The sequence below is a fragment of the Polyodon spathula genome, chromosome 11 (assembly GCF_017654505.1).
Source record: "Polyodon spathula isolate WHYD16114869_AA chromosome 11, ASM1765450v1, whole genome shotgun sequence".
NCBI classification, from domain to species: Eukaryota; Metazoa; Chordata; class Actinopteri; order Acipenseriformes; family Polyodontidae; genus Polyodon; species Polyodon spathula.
This window is the reverse complement of record NC_054544.1, coordinates 31,582,525-31,599,667: the sequence shown is the minus strand read 5'-3', so window position 1 is coordinate 31,599,667 and position 17,143 is coordinate 31,582,525. Positions and strand designations below refer to the sequence as shown.

At 36.6% G+C, this 17,143-nt stretch overlaps 1 protein-coding gene across 2 annotated transcripts in view; it reads left to right on the top strand.

Moving 5' to 3' along the window:
• The window catches only part of ift80 (intraflagellar transport 80 homolog (Chlamydomonas)), a 52,115-nt gene extending 50,937 nt beyond the window's left edge, over positions 1–1,178 (top strand). For both annotated transcript variants that reach the window (XM_041264023.1, XM_041264024.1), the window contains one exon: positions 358–1,178. In XM_041264023.1, the coding sequence (XP_041119957.1) occupies positions 358–480 (123 nt within the window). In that variant the 3' untranslated portion in view covers positions 481–1,178. The remainder of the gene's footprint in view (positions 1–357) is intronic.
• The last annotated feature ends 15,965 nt before the right edge of the window (positions 1,179–17,143 follow it).

Sequence of the window (17,143 nt, the reverse complement as noted above, 5' to 3'; positions counted from 1 at the left end):
TTTTTGTCTGACAGGAACACCATAATAAAATGATCTAACATCAGATGAGTTATAAAAGTGAATGATTTGTTTCAGCCATTTGGAATCAGAATCATAACACTCCTGTAGATCATCTTGCTCTTAGAAAACTTGTCTTGATTTGAGATCCATTAATTAGTAGCAAAAATATTTACTTTTTAGTATTATGTATTAACAATCAATGCAATGCAATAATTGACTTCATTGAATTACCGTAGTAATTCTTAATTTATATTCTCTATGTATAAAGTATATCAGGATTTTGTGTATTTTTTTTTAATATGTTTATTTTTCTACTGTATTACAGATTATTAATGCTTTGTCTTGTTGTTTCTTTAGGTGGTAGTAGATTGGGAAAAAATTCAAGCCAAAATTGAAATGGAAATAGCTAAAGAGCGAGAAAAGGCAGCAACCACTCCAGCAGCTTCAACAGTGAGAAGCAGCATATCCACAAGACGTTAACCTGTGGTGGAATTACTCCTCATTTCATGATATAGTGCCCTTCATTTCACAGGCTACTTGGAATTACACTTAAATTCAATCTAAAATGTCAGTGTAACAATCTTAATACCAATATGGTCTATGTTTCCCCTATGGGCAAATCACAGACAATTTGCAATGGAATGGCAATTTGCCCACAGTGGAAAACCATATACATGTGTGTCTATTTCAGATTAGAACTAATTGAGGTTGAGAACACTATGTTAAAATGCTGCAATCTTCTATATAAAAATATATTTATATTTCCAAGGTGTAAATTATTTAAATTGTAGTTATGTAGAATTTTACTGTGTATCTTTTTATATAATGTGTATTTTATGCCTGTTGTATAAAAAAACCCTTTGCTGTGTTAAAATACATGAAATATCTTAATACAAATTTAATGGACGCTTCTACAATAATCAGTTTTGATTTGCTCTGAAATTTATTGGGGGTGGGGAAAACAAAAACAAAAACTTACTCACAAGCAGTAGTTCCACGTCCGCACATTTCAAGGTCAAAATCACTATGGCATGCCCATTTCTGTCTAGTTATGTAAGAGTTCTGAATGAAAAGTTAACTTTTCATTTTCTACCTGTTGGACCCACAGATGTTCAAAAATGGCTAAAATCAGGTTCATTGTTTTGGTGACTTTGTTTTGGCATATTGATAATTCATTTTTTTCACCTTTTTATAAATAAATAAAATAAACCACCTCCTTTTAAAAGCATTATTTACACTTTGATAGCAACAACAAACACTTCTGAAGCAGAAACTTCTTTCTGAGGAAACTTATGGAAATGTCTAAAACTGATAGTAAGTAACCATTGTGACAAAATGCTTCATTAAAGAAAATACAGGCTATTTATTGGCACTGGTGTTTTCACTACAACTTTTCCATTCAGCTGCCAAAGTTAATAATGCAAATTCAAGGCCCTCTTCAATTGATCTAATGGTTTAAAAATAACCAAGGTTATAAAAAAAGATGGTCATATTTAAATTATTTCAGTGGTGGCTGTACATAAAAACAGCAGTTTCAATCTGTTGAAAAATGCCCAGAATAGTATTTATCACACTGTATTTTTGGTGGTAGGACACTACCTTGATATGCAGTTAAGTCAAGGATCGGCACGTGTAAAACGTGATTATCAATTAGTTTTTAGTTTTAAAACCTATTATAACTATAAGCACTTTTCTTCCAAGATCTGGCTTAAATACCCTGAAAAGCAAAATGTTCAGTTACAGGTATATATTCTTACACAACCAAGTTAAAGAAGTTTAGCAAATGTCGAGTACTGCAGAAGGCAATTTATTTTAAAGCCAGTAATTGACATTAATAACCTTAACTATGATCATTCCAAGGCAATGGTTCTTTGGGAGCATTTAGCCTTTGCTGGGAAAATGTTTGTTTTAAAAAATGTTTTAAAAAAATTCTAAATCTAAATGGACTAATATTATTAATTAAGCTGTACCACTTAAAGAATGTGTACAAGTGAAATAGGTTTCCAGCTTATTGTGAGAGGACTGGCAGGAATAATCCTCTCTTGTTAAAGTAGTGTGACTAATATATATTCCCAGGTTTATGTCACATTACTGTACAATAGTTTATTTTTAGGCTATACTAATACTATAGGCTGTGCATTTAAGTTAGCAGATTTTTTTTTTTATTCAGTTGATAAAAAGCTACAATAAGTCAAGCTTTAACAGATCTTAAATTATGTGTTAGTTTTGTTTTTAAATATGTTCATATGCAATTGTTACATACAAATTCTAATAAATAATAGCGTAGATCTGTAGATGTCACTGTAGTTCATGTAAGTGCTCAAATAAGATAAGGTTATTACACCTGGTTGACTTAAGACCTGTGCAACATAGGCTGCATTACTATGTAAAATGTTGCATTACTTTGTTACCGCTACCGATGTATGAAATATAAAGCTTATATGTATGCATTCTTTGTCATTTTATGTATCATAAGAAGTCTATAATAATCGGATGTTTTCTCCCATCAGTGCTCCCAACTAGCTAATAATTTGCTGAGCTAACAGAACGGGTTACGTTACTACTGCGGTGTTGATCGATTTGCTGAGTTTGCCTGGCTCTGCATGAATAATTGTAGCTGATAAGCAGAGCTGACCAACAATCTGGAAACCAGTAATCTATAACAGTACTCTACCAGAAATGTCAGTGCAACGTGCAGTACTCCAGATCTGTTCTTGAATTACATTTTATATATAATTCATTTCTATATACGAATCCTTTTTTAATCCATTGAAGGTGGTTTTAACAATGTCAGACAGCATTGGCGAATGTGAATTGTGAGGATAGCATGCAGCTGATAAAATGTTTATAGTAAGAGCTGTCCCACACACGTGGCTACAGCAAATAACCTTTAGGGACCTTTACTGGACACACAGAAAACGGAAAATAGTTCCTCTACAGATGCATGTTGTATTGTGTTTTTTACCTACGACAAATCGTGAATCATTATTTAGTAGTCAAACTAAAAGAATAAATAATTTTGTGCAGAAGGGCAATGCAAATTAAGTCATCCAATAATTTATTTGATATTATTTACCTGCGCATAAGAAGATGCCTGTTATGCACTGAAATAAATGATCCAGAACCGATCAATTTCTTTATAAACATCAGCTTTAAACAGGCTTGACACAGCATCTCTTAAACAAATGTTCATCACATATTACGTAATTTCATTTTTTTTTAATATGTGCGTTCAATTATGTTAAAAAAATGCACTTAAACCGAGCTCCAGGAAGTTCTGATGACACTTTCAGTGTTCGAGCATACTTCCATTTCCTCTGCAGGTATCGGCACATTAAGCTGTGCAGAAACTAACAAATCATCATCCGAGCGTTCTCTGTCCACCTGCATTGTTTCTTCGTATGTAGGAAGATATTTCACTTCATCATACGCCGGTAGTTGCAGGACAGGAGAAATGAAGTACCCATCATGGAGCTCTGGGAATCGGTCGATCAGAAAATCCTGGGATGCAGTGGTGTGACCGTTTAATAAAGAAGGGTCCTCTGGTCTGTCCTGGTGTCTTCGGGGTCTTGGGCAAATTATCCTCTGCACAAAATAACCCATAGCAAATAAAAGCAGGAGGATTAAAATCCCGGATAATTTCCTCGTTATCCAGGCAACGCTGTCAATGAAAGTGTGTAAAGGCTGTTTGCAGCATCTGATCTGTGGGCTGGTGATATTTCCAAACACGCAGCATCCCTGGTTTTCTTCACATGTTATATCCCCACAGGTCCTCAATGCTTCGCAAGTCTGATAGTACAGAATTAGAAAAGCACAATGCAGTGATACATGTGTTGAGAAATGAACCATTCTCTAGTTTTAGGTTGTGTGTGTGTGTGTGTTGTTTTTTTTTGTTTTGTTTTTGAAATTGTTTTCTTGGTACTCCTGAGTAGTACAGTAGCAATAAAACACACAAGCAGATCGTTTACATCAGACTACCGTATTCGGTAATGCGCTGAAAGAAGTAGGACCGGGTAGAAGCTGTTTTCTTCGTTTGATTGCAGATTGGAAATTGGAGCTCGCTCTGATATCTGGATTCTTACATCACAATGATGCAAACGTTCTCTAAAATAACTAATTTGGCGGGTTACGCTGCTGCTTTGACTCTGGGTTGTAAAGCGTGACCGATATAACAATAATAAACTCTGTAATGCAGCCAATCTGTCCTTTTCTTAAATCCCAACGCTTTAAACTGAGATTTAATTACTATCCAATTTAAAATTCTCAGTTAAGCTATCGATTTAGCTGAAGTTATAGCCCAGTTTTCTGTTGTATTTGATCCGAAATGAACGCTATAGCTGAACAGAACGCAAGCGACAATAATTTATCTTTGTAAAAAATAAATAAATAAATAGTGCCTGCTTGGTGGTTTTAATTCTTTTTCTAATGCGTAGTCTTGTCCATTAGGGCTCCAGACTCATAAATGTGTGAAAGAATCCTGCAGAATTTCTCAGCTCCAGCATGTCTAAAAAAAGCACGCTGTCACACTGTGGCCAGTTAAGGAAACTGGGATTCTTCTTCTTCTTAATGATTATAAGCAACGGTGTCTAGAGAACATGCAGTAGGTCTGCTTTTCCACACGTGATATCCAGCATTTATAGCTATTGTGTTAGATAAAGGGCACACAAAGAGTAATTCATGAATTAATAATAGTAACCTTTAGTATTCCATTTATGCTGAAGGTCATTTTAGTTAAATCAATTTTGATGTCAGATATCTGCTTATACGATTCTAACCTATTTGTCTTTATGGCATATTGATATTGTTTCCCTGCCATCAGTTAATGTGGGAATACCTCAACGATTTATTCTGTAAAAGCTGCACGGTTGTGTTTTTCAAGCAGTGCAGTGCTATTTTATGGAGAGCAGTAACAAGCATCCTAATTTTAAAATCTATCTTCTCAGTCACTGTATTTACACATGACATTGAGACCTAACTGCTTTGGATTAAGTTCTCATATGATGTTTAAGTCTGAAGCAAAATACACTTTAATACACGAAAGAACTGCATCTACTGAGTTCTGTGAGTTCTGTACTAGTCAACCCTGAGCACTAATGACAACTATGAAACTATAAAGGCTATCAGGGCTATTTTCGAAAGCTGTTTATGGATGTTAAAGTAAAGTTACTATCCTTGGTGCTGAAATGTACTAGGACTGTCCAACTGCTTCAGCATCACTAAACAATGCTAGCCCTGCCTTCATAACAACTGCTGTGACACATATTGTCTATTCGATAAAACATCTAGTAGCATTAACTACGAATGATCTTCAGCTCTATTGTACTTTACCACCAACCTGCCAGCGCCATCTCTGGGAACTATGCTTCATTTCAATTGCTACTGTATATTTTGCAGACTTTGGTCCTCTTCTCAGTAGGCCTACAGTGTGTATTTAATTGCTCTTCTAGATGTCCTTTTCTTTCTGTGAGCTTGTAAAGTCTGACAGCCTCATTTATTTATTTTTATTTTAGTTTAATAACGACCTGTTTCCCCCCCAAAGACCCTTACAAACTGCAACCACTGGTAATTATAATAGCCAGAATCATTTTCAAGACCAAAGTAGTGTGAATTTTTTAATCGGACAAACTACAACACTGTCTAATTGAAGCTCACCCCGTGGGATAGTTAGCACCACTAAGACACAAAGTTTATCTGATCCAAAATAATAAAAAACATGAATCCACATTCCTGATACTGCATATAAACAATGCCTCTTTGAGTTCAGTCCAATCGCTACACTAAAAGAAGGTGCTTGAGGCTGCTAATGTTTATTGAACCATTTTTTCCCCCCAGCTCTCTCTGGGGCCCTTGTTTTGTTTGTGTTCTATAGAACCATTCTTATTTACCGAAAGTGATTTATAGAATGGCTTTTAAATAGAACTATTTGATCCAATAAAACTCTCCACAAGTGTTCATATTTTGGAGAACACATTATTACACGTAGCTTTTTTAGGTTCCCTGAAACTGGGCTTTGTAGCTGTATCTTAGACTTGCTTATGCATTTTGTAACACATTAACAAATGCATTAAAATAGATAATAGTATTATTAAATAACTTTACCAATCAATTATAATTTTAAGCATTTTTGCTTAGCAATCTATATATGAAAAAAAGAAAACATGTTGGCATACAATTTTCATTGCAATGTGTCCAGACATTATAAGGCTAATGGCATTTTACAATACTTACAAACCACAATACCATTAACACTATTTATGTGTAATTACTGCTACTTAGTATTTACTGGCTTTGAGAAACATGAAACAACTAGTTTCCAAAAGAAAACAAAATATGAATTGTGTATAGTATTACTGTGACAGGTTCTTTAAATTGTAGTTTTAGTAATAGTTATCATCAAGAATCAAGTGACAGCATACCAAAGCACAAGCAAGCAACAGGGCTAGGCTACCACTGTTTATATAAATCACATAGGACCCTTTGAATACCAAGGTTACGAAAGTCAAAAATCCAATAGTGCATGTGAGCCTCTTTAGTGTAGTTCTGTGTGTAAATTAGGCGGACCCTAGTCCAATGATTGAAATGATGCTGGTATTAAGTCCCACAGCTGGTTAGATTTTTTTCCCACTAACTGATACAAAATAAAATTATAATAATATGAATTATATAACTGTGAGCAACTGAGATATATATATATATATATATATATATATATATATATATATATATATATATATATACACACACACACACACACACACACACACACACAGAGTACAGTGCCTATAGAAAGTCTACACACCCTTGAACTTTTTTCACATTTTGTTGTGTCAGTGCCTCAGAGTTTCAGGCATTTAAATGAGGAATTGTTTCCACTTATCTACACACCATACTCCACACTGTTAAGGGGAAAAAAGCTATACATTAAAAATACAAAACTGAAAGATCATAATTGGATAAGTCTCCACCCCCCTGAGTTAATACTTGGTGGAAGCACCTTTGGCAGCAATTACAGCTCTGAATCTGTTGGGATAGGTCTCTACCAACTTTGCACACCCAGATTTGTCAATATTTGACCATTCTTCTTTACAAAACTGTTCAAGCTCTGTCAAGTTCCTTGGGGAGTGTTGATGGACAGCAATCTTCAAGTCATGCCACACATTTTCAATTGGATATAGGTCGGGGCTCTGACTCAACCACTCAAGGACATTGACCTTTTTGTTCCTTAGCCACTCCAGTGTACCTTTGGCTGTGTGCTTTGGGTCATTGTCATACTGAAAGGTGAACTTCCATCCCAGTTTCAGCTTTCTTGTAGAGGGCAGCAGGTTTTCCTCAAGGACTTCTCTGTACTTTGCTCCATTCATTTTCCCTTCTATTCTGACAAGTGCCCCAGTCCCTCCCGATGAGAAACATCCCCACAACGTGATGCTGCCACCTCCATGCTTCACAGTAGGGATGGTGTTCTTTGGGTGATGCGCTGTGTTAGGTTTGTGCCAAACATAATGCTTTGCATTTAGGCCAAAAAGTTCCATTTTAGTTTTGTCAGACCACAAAACTTTTTGCCACTTGGCTACAGAATCTCCTGAGTTTTTTTAATACTTTTTAAATTTTTTTTAAATTTTTATACATACTTCAAACAGGATTCAAGGTGAGCTTTCCTGTGTAATGGCTTCCTTCTTGCCACCCTACCATACATGCCAGAATTGTGGAGTGCTTGGGATATAGTTGTCACAGTCTTGGCCGTAAGGCCTGTAGCTCTTGCAAAGTTGCCATTGGCCACTTGGTAGCCTCTTTGTTCAGTCTCCTCCTTGCTGAATTCATCCAGCACCTTTCAAAGTGGACCACCATCACAAAGTGCTTTATAGAGGTAGGCTATGAACTGTGCACTATATGCAGTCACTTACAATAGGATATAGATTTAACATCTCATCTGCAGGATGGAGCACAAGGCGGTTAAGTGACTTGCTTAGTGTCACACAGTGAGTCAGTCAGTGGCAGAGATGGGTTTTGAACCAGTGCTTTTCTGGTTTCAAGCCCTGTACTTTAACCACTGGACCACACTGCCTCCTAATATTTGTTTCTAAAAGCATTACACATGTTTAAACTATCTCCAATCAAATTATGACTGCATTATTAGGTTGGAGTGCAATACAGGGGAACACATATGGAGAAATAACCTTTTCACAGCTGAATGAGGTCTTTTGTCTGTTTGTGCATAGCTAGTTTGAATAATCCGGTATATATGCTCTGAAGCCATGCATGCAACATAAATTTGTGAACACTGCATTAATCCACTGCACCATCAATAAAAGGTCTGCTGTATGTCAAACCCAAATGTCCAGTTAGTACCGTTAGGGGTAGACACAATCTTCAATATGTGAACAAACTGTTTGCAGTGTTTTCATCCAAGGCCCAGGCCTCTCTTCTTACAGATATGCATGTTGTTGTTTTTTTTTTTTTTTTTTTTTTTTAAATAAAAAAAGTGCTATAACAAAGTTGATTCCAGAGACACATCATGCCTCCTGGGATGTTTTTTTTTTTTTTTTTTTTCTAAATTCACCACAAAGCTGCCAGAGACTGATAAATGACTAAAGAGTTGCTTATTCCAGATGGTTTGTGATGCATGAACCGAAAAGTATGCTTCCTGGAAAACACAGCTCAATCTATCTTTGTGGTAAAAAATAAAAAGACAAAACAAATCAAATAGTGTTCATTATGCGCATGATATAGAGCCTGCTGTGGAGAGACAGTGGGATAGGGAACCACCTTGTCGGGTTGGTAATGTCTTTAAGGGTTTAAAGTACTTGAGGTGGTCAAAAGCAGGAATAAAGCTAAGCATGAACCTTTTACTGTGTGGCTGGTTTGCTAATGTGAGTGACTCAATCAATTTCACTGTGCCTAACACTAAAAAAATGCTTCCGATTCTGATTTCTGTGATAATGCAGCTTTCATAAACAATGTATTATTTGGTAATAAAACTCAGCAGTGTAAAGCACCCAAAACCTGTCTTCTGTGGAAGTACAGCTGGCACACAAAAGTGTAACCTTTAACCCGACCCCCCTGAAACACTCTGCCCCCAGTAATAGATACCACATTTGCTATGTGGTGTTTGGTATTCTTATTGATGTATTTATTATATACACTAGGGAAAGAGCATTTTTAACTGGTTGTCGATATCATCATAAAACCATTTTATACCAAGTTAAATGTATATGCAGGCCTTTTGAATGGCAGGCTGGCAGAACTAATCCAATTTCATTGATGTGGGGGAAACACATTGTGGGCCTCTTATTCTATGGGGCTATTTAATCAAACACAAAAAACACAGGAAAACATGCACTATACTTGACACGTTGACAAAAGCAATAGTAACGTGATAAGCTCTTAATTTAATTGAATTTAATTGAATTTAACAAACTCTACCAACATTAAAATACATTATTGCTTTTAATCACAGGAGCCACATAGATTATGTGAAGCATATTAAAATAATGAGTAATACAGTACGCTAAATATTAAATTATGTATCTTCTCTTGTGGGGTAAAACCACATGAAAAGAACATTTCTGTTAGGAAAAAAAAAGATGATTAACTACAAAAAAATAAATTCTGTGAATGGAAAACTCCCAGACCACTAGTATTTTCCACCCACTCCATTCATTCCTCTTATCTGACAGCTTGTTCTTTACCTTCCTGCTGAATGTAGTTGCTGGCAACAGATGTGTTGAGTGCTTCTACTTAAAAGTTTCCACCACCTTCTTATCAGTTTGTAACTGTTTAAATGAGTCACACCTAGCAAACCTTCACCAGAAGGGCTGTGCTTGTTGGATTTTTGATTGATTGATGTTACAACTATATGCAATCAGGAATGACAGTTTCTGTGGCCCTCGGGAAGCTGTGCTGATATTAGTTTCTACTTTAGTCTGTATGAGCTTTCTCGCACAACATTTTGCAATGTGCTCCCGCAGGAATGTCACCGATTACCTGCAACACATCTGACCCCAGCATCCAGTCACACTGAAATCATGTGGCCAGCTTTTAAAAAGATGTCAAAAGGAATGTGTGGTTTACATGCACTAAACAAGTGTGAGAAGTTAGGAGTGTGCAGATGGAAATACAGCTTTCTTATGTACACCAAGTTTTTAACCCTGAGGAACACTACTTGGTAAGGGCGTAAAATACTGGAGCTGTCTAAACTAATGTGACCGTCTTGTCACTTAGATCCACTTTTTATTGCTGACGGTTCGGCTTTTTCAAAAACTTTAAAGCACCCCTGTAGCATTAGTGGAGCTATCGGATCATGTTTAACTTCTGAGTACATCTGGTATATCAGAGTGTAACCCATTAACCTGTCCCTCCGCAAGACTGCCCCTAGTGGATCTAGTGGAAATACAAGAAGTAAGAAGTAATACATAGAACAAATGTGGTTAGGCAAATGTGGCATCCACAGTGGGGCAGAGTATTGGTCTACCAGACCTACTGGGAGGTTATCCATTATTTCGAGACGTTTATTAAAGTTACACAGGTCCTGAGGTTTAAAAAGTCACCAGGCTTTAGATAAACAGGCTCTGACACCTCTTTTCGTCTGCTGGAGCTGCACCGAGCCAGCCGGGAGGAACTGGTTGTTTTTCCAAGCCGTATAACTGATGTCACGCGCAATGACCATGTTGAGTCACATGTAGATGATGCAATATTAACAGGCGCTGTATTTGAGTTGAGAATGGTGGATCCAGACTGTATGATTGCGTTTTTCTGCTGTAATCTTCTCTCCTTTGACTTGTTGCACGCCATGTTGTTTGTTTTCATCGAGTATATTGGCTGATGCAACGTAATGACGAAAATCATTAACACTGCCCCTGACCTTGCTTGGCTGAGACAGATTCAGATGTCTTGCGAGGCCAGAGTTTCGTGGTTTGGTTCTTGCTCGGCTCGACAAATAGCCAGTACTGTGAGAGTCTGGGGCCCTCACAGCATGGATGTGCCAGTGGAAAAGAGGTATAAGACACAGTACTCGGAATCATGGCAATCCACCTTTGACCTTTTCCTTGAGTACAGCTGACACCTTAGGACCAAATTGAGTCATCTTGTCTTCTTATGAATAAAGACTTCACATTCGTCGATCACCCATATCTCACTGTATGTACCTGTTTCTATCTATATCCACACAGCGTAAACCCCCATCCTTCTTTTCTGCTTCATGCACAGCTGTGCAGTATAGTTCATGTGAGTTCTATGATAAACAGCTCATTACAAATGAGTGTTAACGGTTTAAGTATTTTCCCATAGATGTGTTTACTTGAGAAGAAACCAATAAAAAAAATCCCAAAAAACATGTTGAAATCTTAAAGGTACAGTTAATTTAACAAGGAAAACTATTAAGGCAAATGAAGTAAGCACTGGGGAGACTTCCTTCGCCAAAAATATTTCTTACACTAACAATGACCATAAAAGACAATAAGATACCCAATTTTTTCAGTTACCAGTAGATAAAATCTAAGGCAAACATGCATCACAATAATTTACTGTACACTTAATGAATGTAACATACGAAAGACAGAATTAGGGAATAATTATATTAAACATGAGGTGTACTAATTCCAGTGTGATGTAAGAATAAAAATACAGTAACTTAAACAATAAGTAGTACTCTGATAATTGAAAAATAAGCTGGTGTTTTAGATAGTGAGAATGCTCCAAACCACAATACCATCGGGCTGTGAACTTTCTCAGCAGGCAGTCGTTGTCTTAAAATAACCATCAGACTTGAAAAGATGACTCAACTCTTCAGGATTTACAGCCAACCCCATACTCTGACCTTTCTGGTTACCTACTAGTTAAATTTAGAAACAGCTCTGCTTTCCCACTGAATTTCTCAGGAATATTTTTGTATCCACCCACAGAGAGAGGATGAATCACAGACCAGAGGAGGGAGAGGGTCTCCCAGCCAGACCTGATGCAGTGTCTGTATGCTGCACCCACCACAGACATTGTTCACTGCGGTTGGCTGGCCACTTTCAACTGCCAAATATCAAAGTATTTTGTGAGTGGAAAATTCCCATTTGAGCTTAGCATTTCAAAGGATGGAAATATAATTTTTTTTAATACATTTTTAAAATTTAAATCGCTACGTGTCATTTTCCAGAAAATACTCAGATGAGTTAAATGTAGGAAAGGTATTCTTACGCAAAAGCATCTGAATGTTACATGAATGAACACCTACTAATAAAAAACAGGAGACATGTGATTAACATATGTTTTTTATCTTTATATGAATGAGATGAAAAATGGTATTTGTGTAAATAGCATGTCCCAGTTAAATATTAATAGATTAATAGCTTAAATGTAATTTTATATACAATTGGCTGTGTTTCTTATTGGTGGTAACATTGTTTTTTTTTTTATTATGTAAGTAGTCTTGCATAAATTAAAGTAGTATTTGGTGTACTATTTGCCCAAACACCCAGTGTGTGTTAATGATAGAGCATATTTAATTTCTTGTCAAATGAAGGGTTGATTGGATTTCTAACCCTTTTTTAAAAAATAAAATTGGTTAGAACAACAATACGATATAAAGACCCCCAGAAGTAGGCAGCTGACTTGACACCAGGTCATTAAAACAAATTGTAACTGCTGCACCAACAACTATAAGCTCTGTGTATATGCTCTGATCTTAAAGGTCTATGCTTGCAAGTTTTGTTTGGACATTGTAAATGTTAGGAGACTCTAAGAATTAAAAAGAAGAGCCACTTTCTTGATTTCAAGAATCATTAATTAAAGTGAACGCGTTGAGGTGCATTGAAAGAAACACCAGCATGTTTCTTATAAAACAACCAGTGAACATGTGACCCAAGGAAGTGTTCTGTGACCCCATGCAGTGCTCAGTTCTACATTTGACCTGCATCTTTAAGCATTGTCATACATTTTCAAGATGAAGTATGGGGGTCTCAGCCTACCTCGTGGTGTAAAGATTTGCACCCTGTTTATCACACCACTACAGTCGACATTTACACTGTGTCCTGATGCATACTCGCCAAGGTGGTAGTGTATACTCAGACAGAAATGCCCATCTATTCCAGCAGGCTGCCAGGGACAACAGCCTGCATGTCTAGGAGTCACATTTGTTCAAGGTTACACCGAAATACTGCAGAGTGCGACTGGTAACAGAGTTAAAAAACACTGCAGCGCAGCGACTGGTGAAACGGAACGGATCGATAGTCTCCTTTGACATGTCTTTTTATTATTTTTTAAAAAAAAAATGTTATTGGAAAGACCGTGCTTGACTCAGAAGCAGGTGCCTCAGCCACGTGTTATTGATTTATTTTACTTTATTCAAGGCGCCTGATATAGCTTTCTGCTGTTTTAATGCGTCTTAACAAATCACTTGCCATAGATAATCAATTAGGTTAAAACAGGCTGGAAAAAAAAAAGAAAAAAAAAAACCTTTTTATTCTTTACAAGAATTCCCAGGACCACAAAACAGTTGAGTTTTTTTTTTTTTTTTTTTTTTTTTTCGGAGCGACTTTATCACTGTGTACAATATTTGAGAAGAAAAAAAAAAAAACACGTTTTTAAACCAGCAGTACTCTGCTCACATCCGTTCTACTCTCCTGAGACCCCTGGAGCCTATGATAGGCATTTTGTAAAGTCCAGTGTACTCTGTGGTGGTGGGGGTTGGGATTTTACACTGGAATGGAAACACATTATGAATTAAAGTCTGTTCTACCCACAGTACATGTGTTTAAACAGCTTCCAAAAGTGTCCGAAAGTCAAGTCACTTAAGCCTAATATCCCTTATTAAAGTACCATGGTAATTTAGAAGCTTTCCCATGATTTACCTGTACCTGCGCTGGCCCTGCAGGCACTCAATGAATAAACTAAACTAAACTTTGTGTAGCAGGTGAGATCATTTTAGTAATTGCTACCAATAATCCAATTATTGCCGGGCGTTCCTATCAATTTGCGCACCCTCTATATGATACACAGCAGTTTCATTCACTAAAACCGCTGTGGTTTGCTTCTTGTCTCCCTGCTGCTACTGTGAACGTAGGGTGAAGGAATCGGGAAGACGATTGTTTATTTTGGTTCACCCGAGGAGACACGTTAGACGCTGTTTTGTTTCTATTTTATTTTGGTTATTGTTTGTTTTTGTTGTGCTTTTTGATTTCGGTATTCGCACCTTGCTTTAGATTTGCTTTGAACGTGTTTAGTCTCTGTAGCCTACCGTGTAGTGCTTGCTTCTGAAAAGAAACTGCACGGCTCGACTATATTACACTACTTGTTTAATATACTGTATGGTAACAAATCGGAGTGCAACCCTTTGCGGTAAAAACAAAGGCTTTAACTATCTAACGTTACAATATCATGTTTGTAAAGAAAATCTGAACGAAAGCTCGGAAGTCTGTATTCAGCCTCCCTCAAGGCCCTTTTCCTCGTTGCTGGTTTAACTAATTTAGGCTAATCAGCGGTTATCCAGATTGGATTAACCCGATAACTGAAGTCATGCGATCTCTGTTCCTGGACGGCGAATACAGGCTAAAAGTGTCTCGTTAACGCGATTCTGATTTAAACAATCCAGTTAATTGCGCGTGCTCGTGCTACCTCAAAGGGAAATCGCAGAGCAGAAACAATCAGCTTCACGAAAGATGACGTAGAAAGAAAGAGCAACTTTTTTTCAGCCTGACTGTGCAAGATTTTATCATGGAAAGTTCTGAGGAATATAAAAGCATTATCACAACTAAATGCAACACTGCTGGTGCCAAGTCATTAAAATGTTGGATTATTTGCATCGGCTGCTGAATTGTAGCTCATTTAATTACATAAGTGATAACGTCATAAGTACTTGTACATTAATGCTGTGAAAGGATTTCAATTTCACAAAATCCACCGCACCTGGTCCTGAGGGTGCGTTGGGGATTTGACTGCAGTCCACAGCATCAATGATGTTGGGGAACTCTGCATAATAATGTAGCCTACTTGATAAACAATAACGACGGGATAACATTCATTAAATTGCATATAACCTAATAAATTACCAGCGACTGCATAGAAGCCCTCTTTGATGGCGTTTCTTTTGTATGTCCCGGAAATGTGATGAACGTTAAGACATCTCTTTAGGGCGAGATAGACCCTTCGTACTTCACGGCCTGCTGCGGCTTTGCCGATATTTTCAGCATTGCCAACTGTGTGTGTGTGTGTGTGTGTGTGTGTGTATATATATATATATATATATATATATATATCTATATATATATATATATCTATATATATATATATATATATATATATATATATATATATATATATATATATATATATATATATATATATATATATATATATATATATATATATATATATATATATGTATATATATATGTATATATGTATATATATATATATATATATATATATATATATATAATGCGCCACTAGCACAAACGCGCAGCCCTATGAATATAGTCTGTGTTACTGCCAACGCACGGCTGTGCCGGGTGGTATGGGCAATGTACGGCTCAAGTAGATTAATTATGTAAGGGATACCCAATCTACAGCGCACAAATACAAAAAATCTGAATGATGCAAAGAATCTTGGCGATCTCTCAATACTCTTTCCCTATGAAAAGCTAATCCAATTAAAATTGCTCCTTGATCTATGGGCTCTCTAAGGAAGGACGTTGCCATTTTAGAGGGGTGTGTCAGGTACTTTCATTGGGTAGAAGTACGAGTTTTTATATACAGATCCGGCTAACTTTAAATTAGCTTGCCCTAGAGCTGGTTTAAGATTAAGGATGTGTTGCTATGGTAACTTAGTCGGCTAGACTTTAAGCTTGCTTCGAGGAACGGAAAAAAAAATTGAATTCTGTCAAATAATCCTGAGAGTTATCCGGCTAATTCAGTTAGCCAGCTACGCGGAACTGGTCCCAGATCACACGGTCCCCCTGGTATTTGTGTACTGTTAGTTATTCACGATTTGGTTTTCGAGCACAATTCAGATCTGTTGGCACTTATATTGTTTTATTATTATTTAGTTGTCTTTTCTGTATCTGTTTGAAACGCATTTTGTATTTTCTTTGTTTTGTTTTTGAGCATTTTTCTCTCCAGGTGCAGAGGTATTTGAGAGGAGCTGTCCTGATGTTCTGCTTTACCAAACTTACTCTTGCTTTCTATTAGGCTGTAGCATATAATAACTGCTGTTAGTTTGCAAAGAAGATACATGCACTGCAAAGCAAACATTCATTTGTTTAACTTTCTGTTTTTTAAAAATAAATATTATTGCCTATTTGAGGCAGGGTGTAAACCATATATGTGTGTCCTATTTTATTCTTTCATTTAAATGGAAGGGACTCACGTGGGGATCACAATAGATGATGCCTGATAACGCGGAGCTCCCATTACTCCTGGTACAATTAAGGGGTGGCATAGTAAAATCAATAGCCCTATAGGCTGGGTGCCACATTTGCTATGCTTTCACTATGGTAAACTTTTATAAAGTGCAACATCTTTGATGTCTGATGAAATGCCTGATAAAAAAGATATAGCAGCCTGCACCATAACCACACACCAGGCACAGTGAGAAAGACTAGCTGTTTGAAATGGCTGTATCCTGAACCAAAATCAGTATCTTATTAAGAATGGCAATTGCTAAATGAAACAACTTAATAACCACATGTACTGTAAATGGTTGTCAACCTGAATGTCTTTTAAATTGTATTGTATTATAGTGTTTCATGATTAATTCAGATACATTTATTTTTAATTTAAATTTGAAACATAAACTCTCATGACCAAATGCTTTAGATCTGAAGGTGAACCTGGGTTTGGTTACAAAAGTAATCTGGCAGTGTTTATTTTGACAGAGGATAGATTTTCTTTCCACCAACTGTTTATGTCATATGTTATTTCCAAGCCAACAATGGGCCAGTGTCTTGGGTGTAAAAATCCTAGATAAAGTATAGAAATATCTAAAAGATATACCAAAAAAAAAAAAAAAAAAAAACAGCGATTACAAAGTCAGTTTGTTTGTCTTTGACATTTATTGTCGGGTATAAGTTAACAGATCTTTGTGCAGTTGTGCGTTTCCATTCAAGTGGGCTTTGCATGACTGAATCGATCAGCTGACTGTTGAGATCAGGAAGACATTACAATA